Genomic DNA, 17,428 nt, shown 5'->3' with positions numbered 1-17,428 from the left:
ATGAAAGAGCCAGTTAATGTAGGCCCATCAAGGATAAAACTGTTTGAAAATCATCACATTCAAATCTAATACATATAAGATCTAAAACAATCTTCTAAACACACCAATAATCATCTCTAAGTAACATCACATCAATGTTTGAGGCTAATCGTTGTGAATAATTTGAAGATGCCTCAAAGTAAACCGTGAAAGACCCTCTGAGGATTATGTCTGATGGAGTAGGAAGCATATGTTACTCTTCCAGGAACTCCATCATGGAGAGAAAGACTATTCCGTGTGTGTAGCCAACATTTGGTAGTTGAGGTGATTTTAGTGGAAACGTGAAGCATTAAGTGCTGAAGATGAAGAGTACTCTCTGTGAGATGAGCGCCCGCTCATTTGGACCCTTTTATTGTGAGAAGGCAACAAAAGCACTGCATTAGCCACTGCACCGGACCAATATACAGGGCTTTGATGTGAGCTCGGTAACCAAGGCACAGCGGTGGCCGATGCATGAGCTCTGTTCCAATGGGTGTGTTGTGTAATCAGATGTATTTACTGTGTATTCAGGGAGAGAAGTGGTGTAATCCATTCCCAGTGCAGTTAGGAAGAAAATCATTGTGGAACAACTACAGTTTGAGATTGGATTTTTCTAGGTTTTACAATTCATCACATTTTCATTTGAGAATTGACAAATAAGAAGACATCAAAACAGGAAACGTGAGAAGTTGCACTAGAGTATCAAAGTTACATGTGTCTAACTTATCTTTGAATCTGTTCAGAAAATAAATTCTTCATAATACAAAATATTTGATCAAAGGGATTGTACAGAGTTGATTTTACAAATTAAAATAATTATATGCACCTTGAATATAAAAAGGCTTTGTAATAAACAGTTATGAGCATCGGCCTACATAAAAAGAGAGCCATAAAAATACAAAAATGAATGCCCGTAATACTTTACCTAAAGTCTATATTTGAGAGATCAATTTAAATTGGTAGGAATGTAAGTACAAAGTGTTAACTGGATTTAGCACACCTACAGTATTACATTTACCAATTTGCCCTTATATGAAAATAAAATGTAAATGATTCAAAGCATTGCAGCGGTTCAGTTTTACTACTCAAACCAATAAAAGCCAAACAGCAGAGGTCTGAGTTAAACCAAACTTTCTAGCTCTCATTCTTTTTCTAAAATGCATGAATGGATGCGGGCAGACGGCGTCTCTGGCTCTGTGATTGACAGCTCCATGTGCTGCCTCCCTAGCCGGTGCAGTGCACAGCCCCTGTCAGGGGGGTGGCAGACACACAAACGGGAGAGCGGCTGACTGCACCCCCACAGCAGGGGGCACGGGAGAGGGGGGAGCAGGCGGTGAGGGGTCGCAGGTTCTGCTGGCACTGGAGCGTTGCCATCGTAGCGGACTGGGCCGTGCCATTTTCAAAAGGAGCCCAGGCCTTTCATCCAGCATGTCCGAGGGGCTTACCTTCTCCTCCGTGGCGGGCTCTGGACGCTGGGCGCTCTCAGCTCGCTGTACTGCACCTGTAAAAACAAACAGGAGTTTGGTCGGAGGCAGGTAATCTGAGCTCAGTGGAGCGCACGGTAATGGCTCCCCCGAGGAGAGCTGGTGCAGGGGAAAGCGAGGCGGGCTTGCCTGTAATGAATCATTTTTTAAACACAGGAGCAGAGGGGATTAATCACAGGGAGGAAGGATTTGAGAAGTCAAGGGTTCCGTACCAGCGCACTCCCCCCTCCTCCGCCACAATCGCAATATTAGAAGCAGACATCAACTGTTGAGAAGACCTGCCAGTAAGGGAGTTGTAAAACTGCATAATCGCTCATTGCAAGTTGTGTCCTTTCGGAGAAAACTTTGTACGAAGCCAAGAATAGCCTCAGCCAGGGGTTTCTTAACTAGAGTAGCAACTGGCATCAATGGGATGTCGAAATTTACATGCTTCAATGGGAACTAAAAGTTGACTTTGATTTCATCCGAGAAAAGAGACCTGCCACTTTGACATTTTAACTTTAAACCCCAGTTTCCTTTCAGTTATGTTTGCAGAATTATGCTCAACATCAAAGATTTCAGATTTACACAGATTCCTACATGTCCAAACGTATTTCTAACAGAAATCAAGGCTGAAAGTCTAGAATTAAACTTCCAAATTGGAACTTACTATGGCAAATGGTTGAAAAACTGTAAGTATCTAAAATATCTTTGTCCAATTTTTGTAGTCTCTAGTGAAAGTAACAGGCCCCAAAAATAAATCAAAACAACAATAATTGATAGTTGGAAAAAGATTTAGAAACTTGACAAAATGAAGTTTGAAGAAAAAATGCTTTCAAAAGCATTTTTGTTGTTGCTTCAACAATAACATGGTTCTGTTGAATCAAGGTAGAGAATCCATACTAATTACCAACCCCTGATTATTAGAATGGGAGATGGAATGAATGAGGGAACAAAGTGACTGCCGTCTGCATCAGAACATGAAACTGTTAGAACTAACAGATGCTTCTTATTTCAGGACAGACAAGCTCCTGTCAGAAGTCCCGGTTTGGGGGGGCTTTGTAGATTTGCACAGGCACTAATTGCCAAGTAATTTTGCTGTGAGACAGGAGCCTGTTTCCAGCCTTTGTAATATGGCTAGACTGTGTCCATACCTCGGCCTATCTAAGGGTTGGAGTTCTAAGGTAATAACTATTGTTATGGTTCTTGTGTTTGTCTTGTTCAGCAGATTATTATTCACAAAACTTTACCTACTGATGAGTCATTATGAATGTTTTGTTTTGTTATGTACCCATCATCCATGACATAGTTCATCTGTAAACTAGACTAAAAAGTATTGTCCCAATGGAGTCATTTTTAAAACTTTAACAATGTGTCACATAAAAGATGTGAGACATAAAATATGGCAAAACTAAATGTATTCATCTTGTTGTTTTGCCAACTTACTCAGCCAAAAAAATCACATAGGCTTCTCTCCAACATCACTGAACATTTGGCAATAACTCTCAGAGTGACAACATCAAGGGGGCAGTGGAGAAAGAGACTGGGGTTCATTGTCTTTCTAGATCCAGACAGTCACGTATCCTAGCTGAATACTGTTTGTGGAGTACTGTACCTGGGAGAGGAAGGCACTGTTTGCTGCTCCGTTTCCTGCCCACACTCAGCCTCTCTCAGTGAGAGAACAGAACAGAGAGAGAACAGTATGAACACCCAGTACCACGTACCCCGACAGCACCCTGCCCTGGCAGCTATCTGCTACCAGCCCTGTGATGTAACGGCAAATGACATATCAGCCATGGCTAATATATGATCACATATGGCAGCCAGCAGGATGGCCAGGTCTCACGACTACATTAATTGACTCCCCCACCCTGATGTGGCGGGGGCCACGTCAGAGTGTCTAAGCTGACACAGAGCTGGTCACACCAGCCACAGACGTCAGGGGCCCTCCGCCGGCCCCTGGCCAATCACAGGCCCCGTCGCCACAGCGCTTTTATCACAGAGACAAAACTGCTAATCAGGGACAAGGCTGGAGCGATATGGCGGAGGACAGATCAGAGCAGACCCCATCCAGGCAACGGGGCGACTGAATCAAACCACCGCCAGAAATAATTGGGCCAGGGGTGCTTTAAACGCGTGAGTTCATTAATAATCAAACAAAGCCAGAGGATATATTTCCCCAACACTTGAGAATACTGTTAGAGCAAATAATGCAGATATCTTCAGGGAATTCCCTCCCTCTATGTGTATGTGAAATTGAACCCTTACCTTTTGAACATCAGAAGGCACCCTCTTGAGGAAATCCAGTATTTCATTATTGTCAATGGCATACGGGCTGCGTAGCTTTTTGGTAAATTTGTTAACGCCTGTGAAAACAAGGACACATTAATAAATAAAGGTGTCATCGAGACCTGCATATTTTTACAAGGAGAAAACAATCTTGCGACCCCATCCCTAGCTCTTTCACCGCTGTATGAGAAATTGCACCTTGTGATGGTATTAAATTGATCACCAGGAACTAAATTGAATCTGTATATCAATAAGATGGTGGGGTTGTATGGACAGGGCATTGATATGTATCATCATAAAAATACACTACATGATCAAAAGTATGTGGACACCTGCTCATCGAACATCTCATTCCAAAGTCATGGGCATTAATATGGAGTTGGTCCACCCTTTGCTGCTATAACAGCCTGCACTCTTCTTAGGAAGGCTATCCACTATATGTTGGAACATTGCTGCTGGGACTTGCTTCCATTCAGCCACAACAAGCACTGATGTTGGGCGATTAGGCTTGGCTCGCAGTCAGCGTTCCAGTTCATTCCAAAAGTGTTCGATGGGGTTGAGGTCAGGGCTCTGTGCAGGCCACACCGATCTGGACAAACCATTTCTGTATGGACCTCGCTTTGTGCACAGGGGCATTGTCATGCTGAAACAGGAAACGGCCTTCCTCAAACTGTTGCCACAAAGTTGGAATCACATAATCGTCTAGAATGTAATTGTATGCTGTAGCGTTAAGATCTCTGTTCACTTGAATTAAGGGGCCCGAACCATGAAAAACAGCCCCAGACCAGTATTCCTCCTCCACCAAACTTTACAGTTGGCACTATGCATTCGGGCAGGTAGCGTTCTCCTAGTATCCACCAAACCCAGATTCGTCCGTCAGACTGCCAGATGGTGAAGCGTGATTCTCACTCCAGAGAACATTTTTCCACTGCTCCAGAGTCCATTGGTGGCAAGCTTGACAATAACTCTAGCTGACGCTTGGCATTGCGCATGGTGATCTTAGGCTTGTGGGCGGCTGCTCGGCCATGGAAAACAATTTCCCGACGAACAGTTCTTGTGCTGATGTTGCTTCCAGAGGTCGTTTGGAACTCGGTAGTGAGTGTTGGAACCGAGGACAGACGATTTCTACACGCTATGCGCTTCAGCACTCGCCGGTCCTGTTCTGTGAGCTTGTGTGGCCTACCACTTCGTGGCTAAGCCGTTGTTGCTACTAGACGTTTCCACTTCACAATAACAGCACTTACAGTTGACCGGGGCAGCTCTAGCAGGACAGAAATTTGACGAACTGACTTGTTGGAAAGGTGGCATCCTATGACGGTGCCACATTGAAAGTCACTGAGCTCTTCAGTAAGGCCATTCTACTGTCAATGTTTGTCTATGGAGATTGCATGGCGGTGTGCTTGATTTTATACACCTGTCCGCAACAGTTGTGGCTGAAATTGACCAATTCAAAAGGGTGTCCACATACTTTTGTATATGTCGTGTATACAGTACCAGTCAAAAGTTTGGACACACCTACTCATTCAAGGGTTTTTCTTTATTTTACTATTTCCTACATTGCAGAATAATAGCGAAAACGTCAAAACAATGAAATAGCACATATGGAATCATGAAGTAACCAAAAAAGTGTTAAATTTTTTTATTTTTATATTTGAGATACTTCAAAGTAGCCACCCTTTGCCTTGATGACAGCTTTGAACACTCTTGGCATTCTCTCAACCAAATTCATGAGGTAGTCAATGGGAATGCATTTCAATTAACAGGTGTGCCTTGTAAAAAGTAAATCTGTGGAATTTATTTCCTTCTTAATGCGTTTGAGCCAATCAGTTGTGTTGTGACAAGGTAGGGGTGGTATACAGATGATAGCCCGATTTGGCAAAAGACCAACTCCATATTATTTCAAGAACAGCTCAAATAAGCAAAGGGAATCACAGTCCATCATTACTTTAAGACATGAATGTCAGTCAATGCAGAAAGTTTCAACAACTTCGAAAGTTTCTTCAAGTGCAGTTGCAAAAACCATCAAGCGATATGATGAAACTGGCCCTCATGAGGACCGCCACAGCTAAGGAAGACCCAGAGTTACCTCTGCTGCAGAGAATAAGTTCATTAGAGTTAACTGCACCTCAGATTGCAGCCCAAATAAATACTTCAGAGTTCCAGTAACAGACACATCTCAACATCAACTGTTCAGAGGAGACTGCGTGAATCAGGCCTTCATGGTCGAATTGCTGCAAAAAAAACACTACTAAAGGACACCAATAAGAAGAACAGACTTGCTTGGGCCAAGAAACACGAGCAATGGACATTAGACTGGTGGAAATATGTCCTTTGGTCTGATGACTCCAAAATTTTGATTTTAGGTTCCAAACGCTGTGTCTTTGTGAGACGCAGAGTAGGTGAATGGATGATCTCTGCATGTGTGGTTCTCACCGGGAAGCATGGAGGAAGAGGTGTGATGGTGTGGAGGTGCTTTGCTGGTGACAATGTCTGTGATTTATTTAGAATTCAAGGCACACTTAACCAGAATGGCTACCACAGCATTCTGCAGTGATACGCCATCCCATCTGGTTTGCGCTTAGTGGGACTATCATTTGTTATTCAACAGGACAATGACCCAACACACCTCCAGGCTGTGTAAAGGCTATTTGACCAAGAAGGTGAGTGATGGAATGCTGCATCAGAAGACCTGCCTCCACAATCACCCCACCTCAACCCAATTGATATGGTATGGGATGTGTTGGACCGCAGAGTGTAGGAAAAGCAGCCAACAAGTGCTCAGCATATGTGGGAACTCCTTCAAGATTGTTGGGAAAGCATTCCAGGTGAAGCTGGTTGAGAGAATGGCAAGAGTGTGCAAAGCTGTCATCAAGGCAAAGGGTGGCTACTTTGAAGAATCTAAAATCTAAAATATATTTAGATTTGTTTAACAATTCTTTGGTTACAACATTATTCCATGTGTTATTTCATAGTTTTGATGTCTTCACTATTATTCTACAATGTAGAAAATAGTCAAAATAAAGAAAAACCCTTGAATGAGTACTGTAGGCATGTCCAAACTTTTGACTGGTACTGTATGTTGGCAGCTCAACAGTACAGAGAATGCTGTAATGCAGGCAGCAGGTGCACAGTAGCACAAAGATCCATCAGAGCTTTTGAACAGAGCCTGGTGGCTGACTGCAGAACATACATTTCAGTCCGTGTCCAAGGGCGACTCAGGTCCCCTTGGACACATACAGTACTAAAGCCCGGAGCAGAGATTACCAACCTCCCTTCCCCCTATCACCACTCCACCCCCAACCACCTTTTCATATCAGTCAAACAACCAAAACATTTCTTATGTTTCCATTCATATAGGTTTATTCTTTATCTAATTTTCAATACTGTTATTTCCACCCATTTGGTTGCATTCCACACACTTTCTAGAAAGCAAACAGATACCTCTAGGTTCTAATGAGACCATATATTCACTGCTAGCTACAGCGCTTACCTCGACGTGTACACAAAGAACCTAAGGACCTAAATGTGTGCAGACTACATGAAAGGCTTGCGTTACAACCAGAGATGGGGGTTAACTGGGGAGTCAGGAGAGTGTATCAGTGCTGTTGTTTGATATGATTTTGGTATTGATTGTGTTGGAGGCAGTGTGGAAGTACAGTTAGTTGTGGGCTAACAGCTGGAGGAGGAGTGTCTGTTTCCCTCTGACCGCTGAGACGACTGTCTTCCTCTGTAGGACTGGAGCAGATAATGAGGGTTTACACCAGGAGCCTACACTGCCCAAGGACATCCTGTTTTATATACAGCATGATGCTCTCTACCTTGCCGCTCGGCTTTGTTTTCTCACAGACCCTGAGCCTAGCCTCAGACTGGTCTGCTTACATCCCCCACTGAGTGAGCTCTGAGCACAATGGGCCTCTGGAGCTAGCAGCCTGAGCTCTGGGCATTACAGAGATGTGAGGATGGCTGAATGTTCAAATGACTTCAATGAAGAACATGTTATAATGATAATGGATATAAGTGCTATTCCCTGTAATTGTCTTTTTACAACAATGTTTGGCAGAAGGGGAAGCTATCCATTCCAAAATACAGTATGTATTATTCAAATAATGGTGTATATTTGACTTACCCCATATCAAGATAATGTAGCGCAGTGGGATGTAGTATAAAGTTGCTGTTGCCACAAAGAGAACCAAGCAGGCCAGGCAGGACAGGAAGGGCACAGACCAGTTGAATGTGCTGTGGATGAAATATTACATCAAATAAAGTCAGAATATCATTATGACTAAGAGGATACAAGATACTGCACAATCAATAATGTAGTTGCTAGCCAAAGCCGTATACACCCACTGTTACAGAGAATATTGAACTCCAGTATACTGTAATGTGTTATGAAACATTTCCAAAACTTTAAATGTAAAACTTACTTCTTGACTCTTTCCCCGATGCATGCAATTTCATCCAAAATGCTTTGGACAGTGATGACAATCTCTTGGACCATATGGATTTTGTCCATCAGTCCCTTTTTCCCTGATTCCTAAAAATACAAAGGCACTGATGAGGTCTACTGTGCTGTATGTCAATTGTTTGAGGAAGCAGACAAAGCCCAGTTTATCTCTGCTGTGCTATCATGAGTAATTGATCTATTGAATAGCCTATAATGAGCAAACTATGTCTCTTCAGACTATGCTTTTGAAAATGAGGCAGATTCAATGTTGAAAACCTGTCATGAGGATGACTGAGATTTCCACTTTTGTCTGCCACAAACAATGGAAGTACTCTACATCTAAATCACAGATTAACTGGAGGATGAGAAAGACATAAAATGGCCATCAGTAATCAGGCAGCAGGCCAGATGACCCAGACAGGAAGAGCAGACAGAGGATGTATGGTGCAACTTGTAAGGGAGTCCAATCCCACAAGTCTCCATAGAGCGGGTTTGGACTTGTTCTGCCTGTGCTATCCCACCCACCTCTATACTCTGTCTGTTTGTCGGTCTGTCCTCACACCTCTCTGTGTGTGTGAGGGAGAAGTGGCTCAGCCACCCCAGAGCGCAGGGTTGTAATCATTGGATGTATTCTCACTCATATACAACTCTCATATCATGTGAATGGACTACGGCAATGTCCACCTTCATCACCAACAAAGTGTATATATAGTGTTATAGTGTTCATTTTATATTGATACATAAATATCATCGTGCAAAAGCTGTGATATGACGGAGACATCTTATATAGACCAGATGGACATGGTATGGGAAGGTGTCAGTCAATTTCAGTGTGGGGGGATTTTTTTGGGACATTCTCAGGCTTGTCTTGAGTTGAATTAGACATGATCAGATGAGTGCTGCTAACAGCAGAGGAGAAGCAGCGCTGGGAAGCTTTCCAGAAGGAGAGGCTGGAGATGATAACACCAGTAATGCAAGCTAAAGAGGGCTGAGAAGACTCACATCAAAAGGAGGACATAATGACAGGAATGATGACAGAGAAGAGCGAGGGAGAGAGAGGGGAGGTATCTGATGGAGTCTAACAGGAGGCTTGAGGATGTCTATATGTTTGTGTTAGAAGGCAGTTCCAGCCACAGCCTGGTCTCAGTGACAGTGTCCAGACAGAATGCTTTTATCAGAGTCTCATGAGGCAGCCCCTGGGAAAACACGCTGTCCGCCAGGCAGCACAGAGCAGCGAGACTCCCCACTGTCAGTCCCCAGTCTCCTCCACAACAACCACAGGAAGAGAGCAATTCCCACCAGGCCGCTGGAAATATCTCAAATATGCTCTCTCAGAGATCCATGAAGAGATTATTATCCCATAGTATGATACAATAGAGAGGGAGGGATATACTGTAGCCTATTTTCCTATAGAAGAGATTACTATCCCATAGTGTCATACAAAAGAGGGAAGGATAGTACTGAAGCGTATCATCCTATGTATCATTGTTTAATAGAAGAGACACTGTCTGCAGCGAGACAAAAAAAAACTCCAACCTCAGTCTAATGTGAATGCAGAATGCATATAATTTACTTCACATTAGGTGTTAATTTAGCTCTTTCTCCTGAGCTCTGAGTCACAGCAGAGGAAACTGTTTGTGCTTGCTAAAAGCCATTAAGATCCATGTCTGTGTGCTCCTGATGGACAGAGAGCTGCGCACGGGGAAATGAGAGCTCACTGGATATGGAGCCTCATCAGTTAGAGATATGAAAGGGAATCTGAGCCTATCTAAAATTGATTAAGACCCCCTAAACATGAATTAGGATTCAAATCTGATAAAATCTGATATGAACTCTTATTTAGAACAGATAGGACTGTGTGCACAAGGTAGATGTAGGCAAAGATGACTTAGGCGAAGAAAAATAAACAATAATAATAATAATAATAATTGAGGTTTCATTTGAAAAAAAATTATCCAAATGATATGTACTTTAAAGTATGCATCAATACGCTCTCATGATTATCACCTTTCATCTCCCTTGAAGTCCTCCATCTCCTTAGTGATGAACATTGGAAGTCCTTTACTACATCACTCATTTGATGATATTATTTATCTTCGTTCATTTTCCCTTTTAACCGCCTACAAAATTGTTCTGTGCTGCTGGTAAACAAAAATAAATAAAATGGCTTCCTTTGAAGTGAAAGGGATGGGTATACTGGTGGGGATGGACCACATAAATCATAAATGTGTACTGATTAGGAAACCTGTGTCAAATCATATTCTCATTTCAGATAAAATTGTAAAAGCTATACCTTTTAAAGGGAACAGATTTGATCTCTTGCACAAAGGTAAATAGAAAATGTGGTTTCACAGGCATGTGGGGCATAATAAACTGCTGAAAAAAGTTCATTTAACATTGCTTTAATTTGAATAAATGGAATCAAATTTGAATATTCATTCAAAGCTTGACTGAATATTTTCTAGTGACTTATTCCACAAAGAAGAGAAACGTTAATCTTAATGTAAAACACCTGTGATTTTGACATGGATTCTTTTATGATATTAAAATGAGCTAACAAACAAATGGATACACAAACAAACGTGTGAGGAGTGAGCAGCTCCCAGAGGCAGTACGTGTTACATACCTCCCATAATGCACATCACTGACTATGACATCAGCAGTCTGTCTGGCTGGTGTGCTGAAGGTGACCCAGTGGTGACTAGGGTCTGAGGGGGTAAGGGAAAGCACCCCTTCAGCTCAGTCTGTCACCCCCTCAACCCCCTCAACCCACCTACCCAACCCCCTGCTCCCCTGGGCAGTGCTTGAGGAGCAACACTCCCCCCTATTTACCCTGTACCAGCCATACCAGCCAGAGGCCATAGAAGACCTGTTTTATCTTCTCTGTTCATTGTGGTGGAGATCTATGGGCTTGTTTTGCTTTTCTAGTTTTTTTAATGTTATTTAATAAATATTGTCCATCTACACAATTGATACCTAAGGCCAAAGGGAAGTCACTTTGGCCACACATCATTTGTAAGCTGTCTTTTTCCCTGAGGACAGATTTGTTCACAGAGAGAGATCTGTTGTGTATTATCCTGATGTAACGTAGCCAGGCCTTTCGTCTCTCTTTAACGTCATGCTCTCACATTCCAACTGCTCTATCGGAAGTTTACATATCTCCTTCCTCCAGGGGAAAACAGGGAAAAAAACATTTGAGTGGCAATGGTAACCTTCTCAGAGGGAATAGCCTTTATTCACTTCTTAGCGAAAGGACTACAAGAAAAAAATTGTGCGTTTGAAGTCATGAAATTTAACACTGATCACTCTTTAACCCCAAATAGTTTGAAAGAGCACTTTGATATGAAGTGTAAAGCTACATTGCTTGGTCTGTCTGCATGATATCACATTTAAGTGACAGCAAAACCATAACACGACTTTCAAATAAGCCACTTTAAATTAAAGCTGACATCTTAAAACAAACACAGGCAACTTCTTAATTAGTCAATGAAAGCAGATATTTCATTTTCACAGAGTGTGAATGGGCTTAGTGGGCTCACGTTAAACCTTTCAGAGAGGACTTCAAGGAACAAGAATGATTTGGTTTAAGCCGTTACACTGAGCTCCACAACACATGGACATGTATTTGGAAAAATCTACTCCCTGCTTTTTAAAAACATACTTATTTTTTAATCTAAAGGAGAAAACAAACAGAATAAAAATACAAAAAAGCCAAATCGTTGAGGTTGAGTGAAATTATAAAGACCTGCTACTAATGATCCTATTCAGTAGTAGAAGTATTAAAAGCAACAAAAGCAGTACATCCTCATTCACTATTCATACAAACACACACTTGTCATATCATTACTATTTGTTTGGGGACTGGGTTATCTTTTCTAAGCTATGATTACAAACGCAGTGCAACTAAGCGTAAGCTGTATTATGTGTATGCACACATACCACGAATTAGCCTGTGCTTTCAGACAGGATTTGGAGGACAGGCCTGTTTTTTAGCAGAGGGTGTTCCTCTCCGTAGATGATGGTAGCCCCCGGTCATCACAACAGAATATATTAAGCACATTATGGATATGATTCCTTGGCCCAGACGCACTGCAGAGGGGTCATTGCTTGGAGGCTTTGCAGCAGCTCCACACTTCCCCACTTCTCCACCATAAAGCAATAATACACATCCCATTAACTCTTGCCTCTCCTAACTAAAATGAAGGGAAATGTCTAGATAAGAGGAACAAGGAGGAGAAGACATGACACTTTTGTCTTCTTCTTTTGGTGTGGGCAGCAGTGGAGGCTATAGGAGGATGGGCTCATTGTAATGGCTGGAATGGAATAAATTGAACCTCCACTGGTGGACAGGCATTAAAATAATTGTTTTGGTATTATCAAGTTCAGATGAAAAATTATAAATAAGGCCTCATTATGAATATAGAGATCCAATTATTTAAGCGACTGATAATCTTGATAGAACAGTAAGTACATGCTCTTAGCCTCAGTTGTTATTGTAGGGAAAAGGTTAATCTCATAGTAACCATCCCATTTAGAAAAGTCTAGTGAGAAAATCTTCACTTGCTGCTAATATCTCCAATGACAGACAAACTTCAATTAATGATGCAGTCTAACGCAGATTTGGAGTTTAAAAGGGCTGGGACACTGCGGCAGAGCACATTTGTAGTGATACTGAATACTCAATGAAATAGACTGCAGGTGCTGAAGGAAATGTGTTTGTTCACATGCTATTACTGTTTACCTACATTCTGTCTATTTTGAATGCATGAAATGTTCTATTCTTGGGTAAAGACAAGGATTTCCAGTGAAACTATGCAAAAGTCCCAACTAGAACTTGTACAACTGGCATACAGAATATACTATAGAATAGTCCAAAATAAAGGAAATAAAATACCTTCTCATCTTCCTCCTCATCATCGGTCATGTTCATGTTCACCTACAAGAGAATGGAGAGAGGTAGTGTGTTTTCAAATGGACAGGGACACATGCGGGCACTGGAGCATTTTGAACAAACACCTAGTAATGAAATTCTGCTCTAGTACATATACCCCTATTGGGAGAGGCCTGTTTCCATAGAGACGGCATCACAGGGGTGACCTCACACAAAAGGAGAGGTGAAAGAGGGCCTTCCTCACAAGAGCACTGTCACAGCAAAGCAATCTAATTTCTTCACAACATAAACACAACAGAAAAACAGAAAGAGGAAAAAAACATTTAATTTGGATGCTGTTGCCTAGATCCCTTTACATCAAGTCATCCCTGACCCCTGCATGGTGCACACTGTGACATTGCCTGGGAACAGGGTTGTGTTACTGCCGGGCACAGGGTCACAGAGAGGTGAAAGAGGCTCCACACTGGATATGAGGGTGAATCCAGGCTTTAACATTTCCCGGGGACTGCATCTTTGCCAGCAGCCTCAAACACAATCAGTGGGCTAGGGTTGGGGATGGGGACGTTGCTGCAGGGAGGGGATGTTTGCAGGCCAAGGCCCCGGCCGTCGAGATGGCTTACAACACAGTGAAATTGGAGGGCATTGAGAAGTGTGAACAGCATTAACCTTTACAGACATGGCTAGAGGAGACTTGATTTCCATAACCTAGGCTTTGATACAGAGGAGATAGCCGTGCCATCTTGAGAATGTACTCAATGCACTTTGTCTACAACAGTATCTACACAACATCAATACAATGTTGTATGCTGAAATAATACTGTATTGGTATCAACATGGTAAACATGGTAAAATAAAACATTCAGCTAATACTTTGCAAAAATGATGGTAACAGCATACTCTTGTCACGCCCTGATCTGTTTCACCTGTCCCTGTGATTGTCTCCACCCCTTCCAGGTGTCGCTTATTTTCCCCAGTGTATTTATCCCTGTGTTTCCTGTCTCTCTGTGCCAGTTCGTCTTGTATGTTTGTCAAGTCAACCAGCGTGTTTTTCCTGTTCTCCTTTTCTATTCTCTTTTTGATAGTCTTCCCAGTTTTGACCCCTGCCTGACTCTGGACTACTTTCCCGCCTGCCTGATCATCCTGCCTGCCCTGACCTTGATTCTGCCTGCCCTTCGGTACCTTTTGAACTCTGAACTGGTGTAGACCTTTTTGCCTGTCCACGACCATTCTCTTGCCTTACCCTATTGGATTATTAAATATTGTAAGACTCCAACCATCTGCCTCCGGTGTCTGCACCTTGTGTCATGATAACTCTTGATTATTGTAGGGCATTGCGGGCAGTTCAATTCAGGTAGTGGGAGTGCAAGTCTATGTTCTGAGGGTGACAGAGTCTAGCAGAGGGAGTTGGTGCTCAGCTCTGCATTCTCCTGACCGGTGAGTGGGCCAGGAGAAACATGAAGAGCTGCTGTGACATGTGTAGTATAGACCAGAGCTGTATGGAGTACAGTACAGTATAGGAGACACTCACCAGGTCCTGATTGCTGCTGATCCTCTCTGTGGTGATCTGGAAGTAGTTCCAGCCAATGAGCAGCAGCAGGAAGAGAGGCAGCATGAAGAGCTCCCAGGCCCACACCGTCACTATGAAGATCTGGAAGGACAGGAAGGACAGGGTGGGAGAGGGTGAGACTCATGAACAACACGGATACAGCACGGCGGGTGGCACTGCCCTCATACAACATGGGCCAGAACTCAAGCCCAGACGTCACGGACACAATGTCCTCCTCCCACATCCCAGCATTCACCACTCAAAACAAACAATGGGTTTACCCACCACCCAAGCCACATGAACAACACAGCAGACTGCAAAGCTACGCCACTACACTATACAGCAGGGTACCCCAACTGGCGGCCAGAGTTTTCTGAGCACAATGTTTTTTTCATTGTTGGACATAAAAGACTGTAAAAACACCATCAAATCGGCTTCAAGATATTCCCACGCATAACAGAGAGATATATGTGATCATATACAAATGTAAGCAAGGTTTGAAATATTATGTTTTAGTCAAATATTATATCTGTTTGGGCTTCTTGTGGTCAATTTGCAGTCTACAAATGATTTGTAATTATGTTCTGGTCCCCTGACCATCCGCTCAAGAAAAAAATCGTCCTGCGGCTGAATTTAGTTGATGATCACTGCTATACAGCATCAGAGCCCCCTCTTAGTGGCTGGGAAGTAAGAGACCTTTGGGAAGGATTTTTAATATTCCAAAATCCAATTTATTTACAGAGATAACATGTGCTGGCAGTGTCCCTTTCTGCAGAACAGAAAGTCTGACAAGGGTAGGCTGTCTCTTATACAGCATATCTAACCCTCTTAGATTGGGAAGCATTTGGGCTGTCTGACTGTGACAAGGCGCATATGGCAACTGGAGAAGCATTTGCAACGTTTACCTCTCCACAGCGATGATAGTGAGAAAAGCCAAGACCCCTGGTAGAAATAAGATGGATCACACTGAATGAGTAATCCCTCATAATTCTGTAAAGGAGCGGCGCTAAGAACAGCGAACAACACCCACTGCACTTCACAGCAGAGCACTAATTGGACGGCTGCATTTAAACCCATTTAGTGACAGCCTAATGAGTCTGGCTCTAGCTGGAATTATCCACTATGTGTAAGGAGGAGCGCACTAGCCAGTTGACGTGAAGAAATAAAAAAGTCCTCCAAGTTTAGTCTAAATCTATTACTGTGTAACACTTGGCGTTACCCATTTCTGGCATTTTTTTCTTTTGTAATGGCTATACGCCATTCTATAAATCAAATCAAATCAAATTTTATTTGTCACATGCGCGTGTAGACCTTACCATGATATTCTTACTTACAAGCCTTTAACCAACTATGCAGTTAAGAAAATAAGAGTCATAAAAATACTAAATAAACTAAAGTTTAAAAAAGTAACACAATAAAATAACGTGGCTATATACTGATATTATTGACTCGGTATTGATACCGAGTCAATGTGCGGGGGTACCGGTTAGTCGAGTAATAAGTAATATGTACATGTACTGTAGATAGGGGTAAAGTGACTATGCATAGATAATAAACAGCGAGTAGCAGCAGCGTAAAAAAAGGGGGTCTATGCAAATAGTCCGGGTAGCCATTTGATTAGTTGTTCAGCAGTCTTATGGCTTGGGGGCAGAAGCTGTTAAGCAGCCTTTTGGACCTAGACGTGGTACTCCCGTACTGCTTTCCGTGCGGTAGCAGAGAGAACAGTCTATGACTTGTGTGGCTGGAGTCTTTTACAATTTTTAGGGCCTTCCTCTGACACCACCTGGTATAGAGGTCCTGGATGGCAGGAAGCTGGGCCCCAGTGATGTACTGGGCTGTACGCACTATCCTCTGTAGCGCCTTACGGTTGGATGCCGAGCAGTTGCCATACCAGGCGGTGATGCAACCAGTCAGGATGCTCTTGATGGTGCAGCTGTATAACTTTTTGAGGATCTGGGGACCATACCAAAACTTTTCAGTCTCCCTCTTCACGACTGTCTTGGTGTATTTGGACCATAATAGTTTGTTGGTGATGTGGACTCCAAGGAACTTGAAGCTGTGTGGGTGCCTACCCTTACCACCTGGGGATAAAATACTATTTAATCTTTGAAAGGTTCAAAAACTCCTCTTTTCTTAAACTTTGTCTTCATGAGAGGAGGAACTTAACCAAAAGGCTGAAAGAAAACAAACCTAGTAACTTAGAACACCCAATGAAATGAGAATTGGGATGCCTGTACTCCAATAGCTCACTACAATAGCATGCTGTGCAGTCTGAGTGTGGACTGCTGGGGGCTTGTTACAGTAAAAATATGTTTGACTTAGTCCTGAGACAGGATGTGAACCGGTGGGGCCTTCAGGCCTCCATTTGAGCCCTGTAAACAGCAGACTGGTCTTGTCATATCAGCCTGTTTCCAGCCCTACTGGCTCTGGGGCAGTCTACCTACTGCCACACAAGGCCTAGGTTCAATGGATTCAAACTGCCACCAGGGAAACGTGAACCATGAGTAATGCTGTAAACACTGGGTACCTCACAGCCCTAGGCTTCGTTCAATAATATCTGAGTAATGTGAAGTGTAGGAACAAGCAGAAACACGGTGGGATAACCAAGATGTGAAGACCTAATATGAACAATACGTTACTGTAATTTCTCCACAACAAATTAGTTGAATTATGCAGCGACAACTAACACTGGTGGGAAAACCTAAAGGTAAAAAAATGAATATGCATGATGTGTGGAGGTAGCTTCAAAATGTCTCCTTTAGGTTATGAATAACCTA

The 17,428-nt window shown here is 42.7% G+C and overlaps 1 protein-coding gene across 6 annotated transcripts in view; it reads right to left on the bottom strand.

Moving 5' to 3' along the window:
- Nucleotides 1-358: 358 nt before the first annotated feature.
- LOC111962396 (multiple C2 and transmembrane domain-containing protein 2) overlaps nucleotides 359-17,428 on the bottom strand; it is a 264,113-nt gene continuing 247,043 nt past the window's right edge. For all 6 annotated transcript variants that reach the window (XM_023985455.2, XM_023985457.2, XM_023985456.2 and 3 more), the window contains 6 exons: nucleotides 14,634-14,753; nucleotides 13,109-13,150; nucleotides 8,195-8,304; nucleotides 7,897-8,006; nucleotides 3,750-3,847; nucleotides 359-1,519 (listed from right to left, as the gene is read on the bottom strand). In XM_023985455.2, the coding sequence (XP_023841223.1) occupies nucleotides 1,460-1,519; nucleotides 3,750-3,847; nucleotides 7,897-8,006; nucleotides 8,195-8,304; nucleotides 13,109-13,150; nucleotides 14,634-14,753 (540 nt within the window). In that variant the 3' untranslated portion in view covers nucleotides 359-1,459. The remainder of the gene's footprint in view (nucleotides 1,520-3,749; nucleotides 3,848-7,896; nucleotides 8,007-8,194; nucleotides 8,305-13,108; nucleotides 13,151-14,633; nucleotides 14,754-17,428) is intronic.

This window comes from Salvelinus sp. IW2-2015, linkage group LG4q.1:29 (genome assembly GCF_002910315.2).
Source record: "Salvelinus sp. IW2-2015 linkage group LG4q.1:29, ASM291031v2, whole genome shotgun sequence".
NCBI classification, from domain to species: domain Eukaryota; kingdom Metazoa; phylum Chordata; class Actinopteri; order Salmoniformes; family Salmonidae; genus Salvelinus; species Salvelinus sp. IW2-2015.
This window is presented reverse-complemented; position numbering and strand designations above follow the sequence as displayed.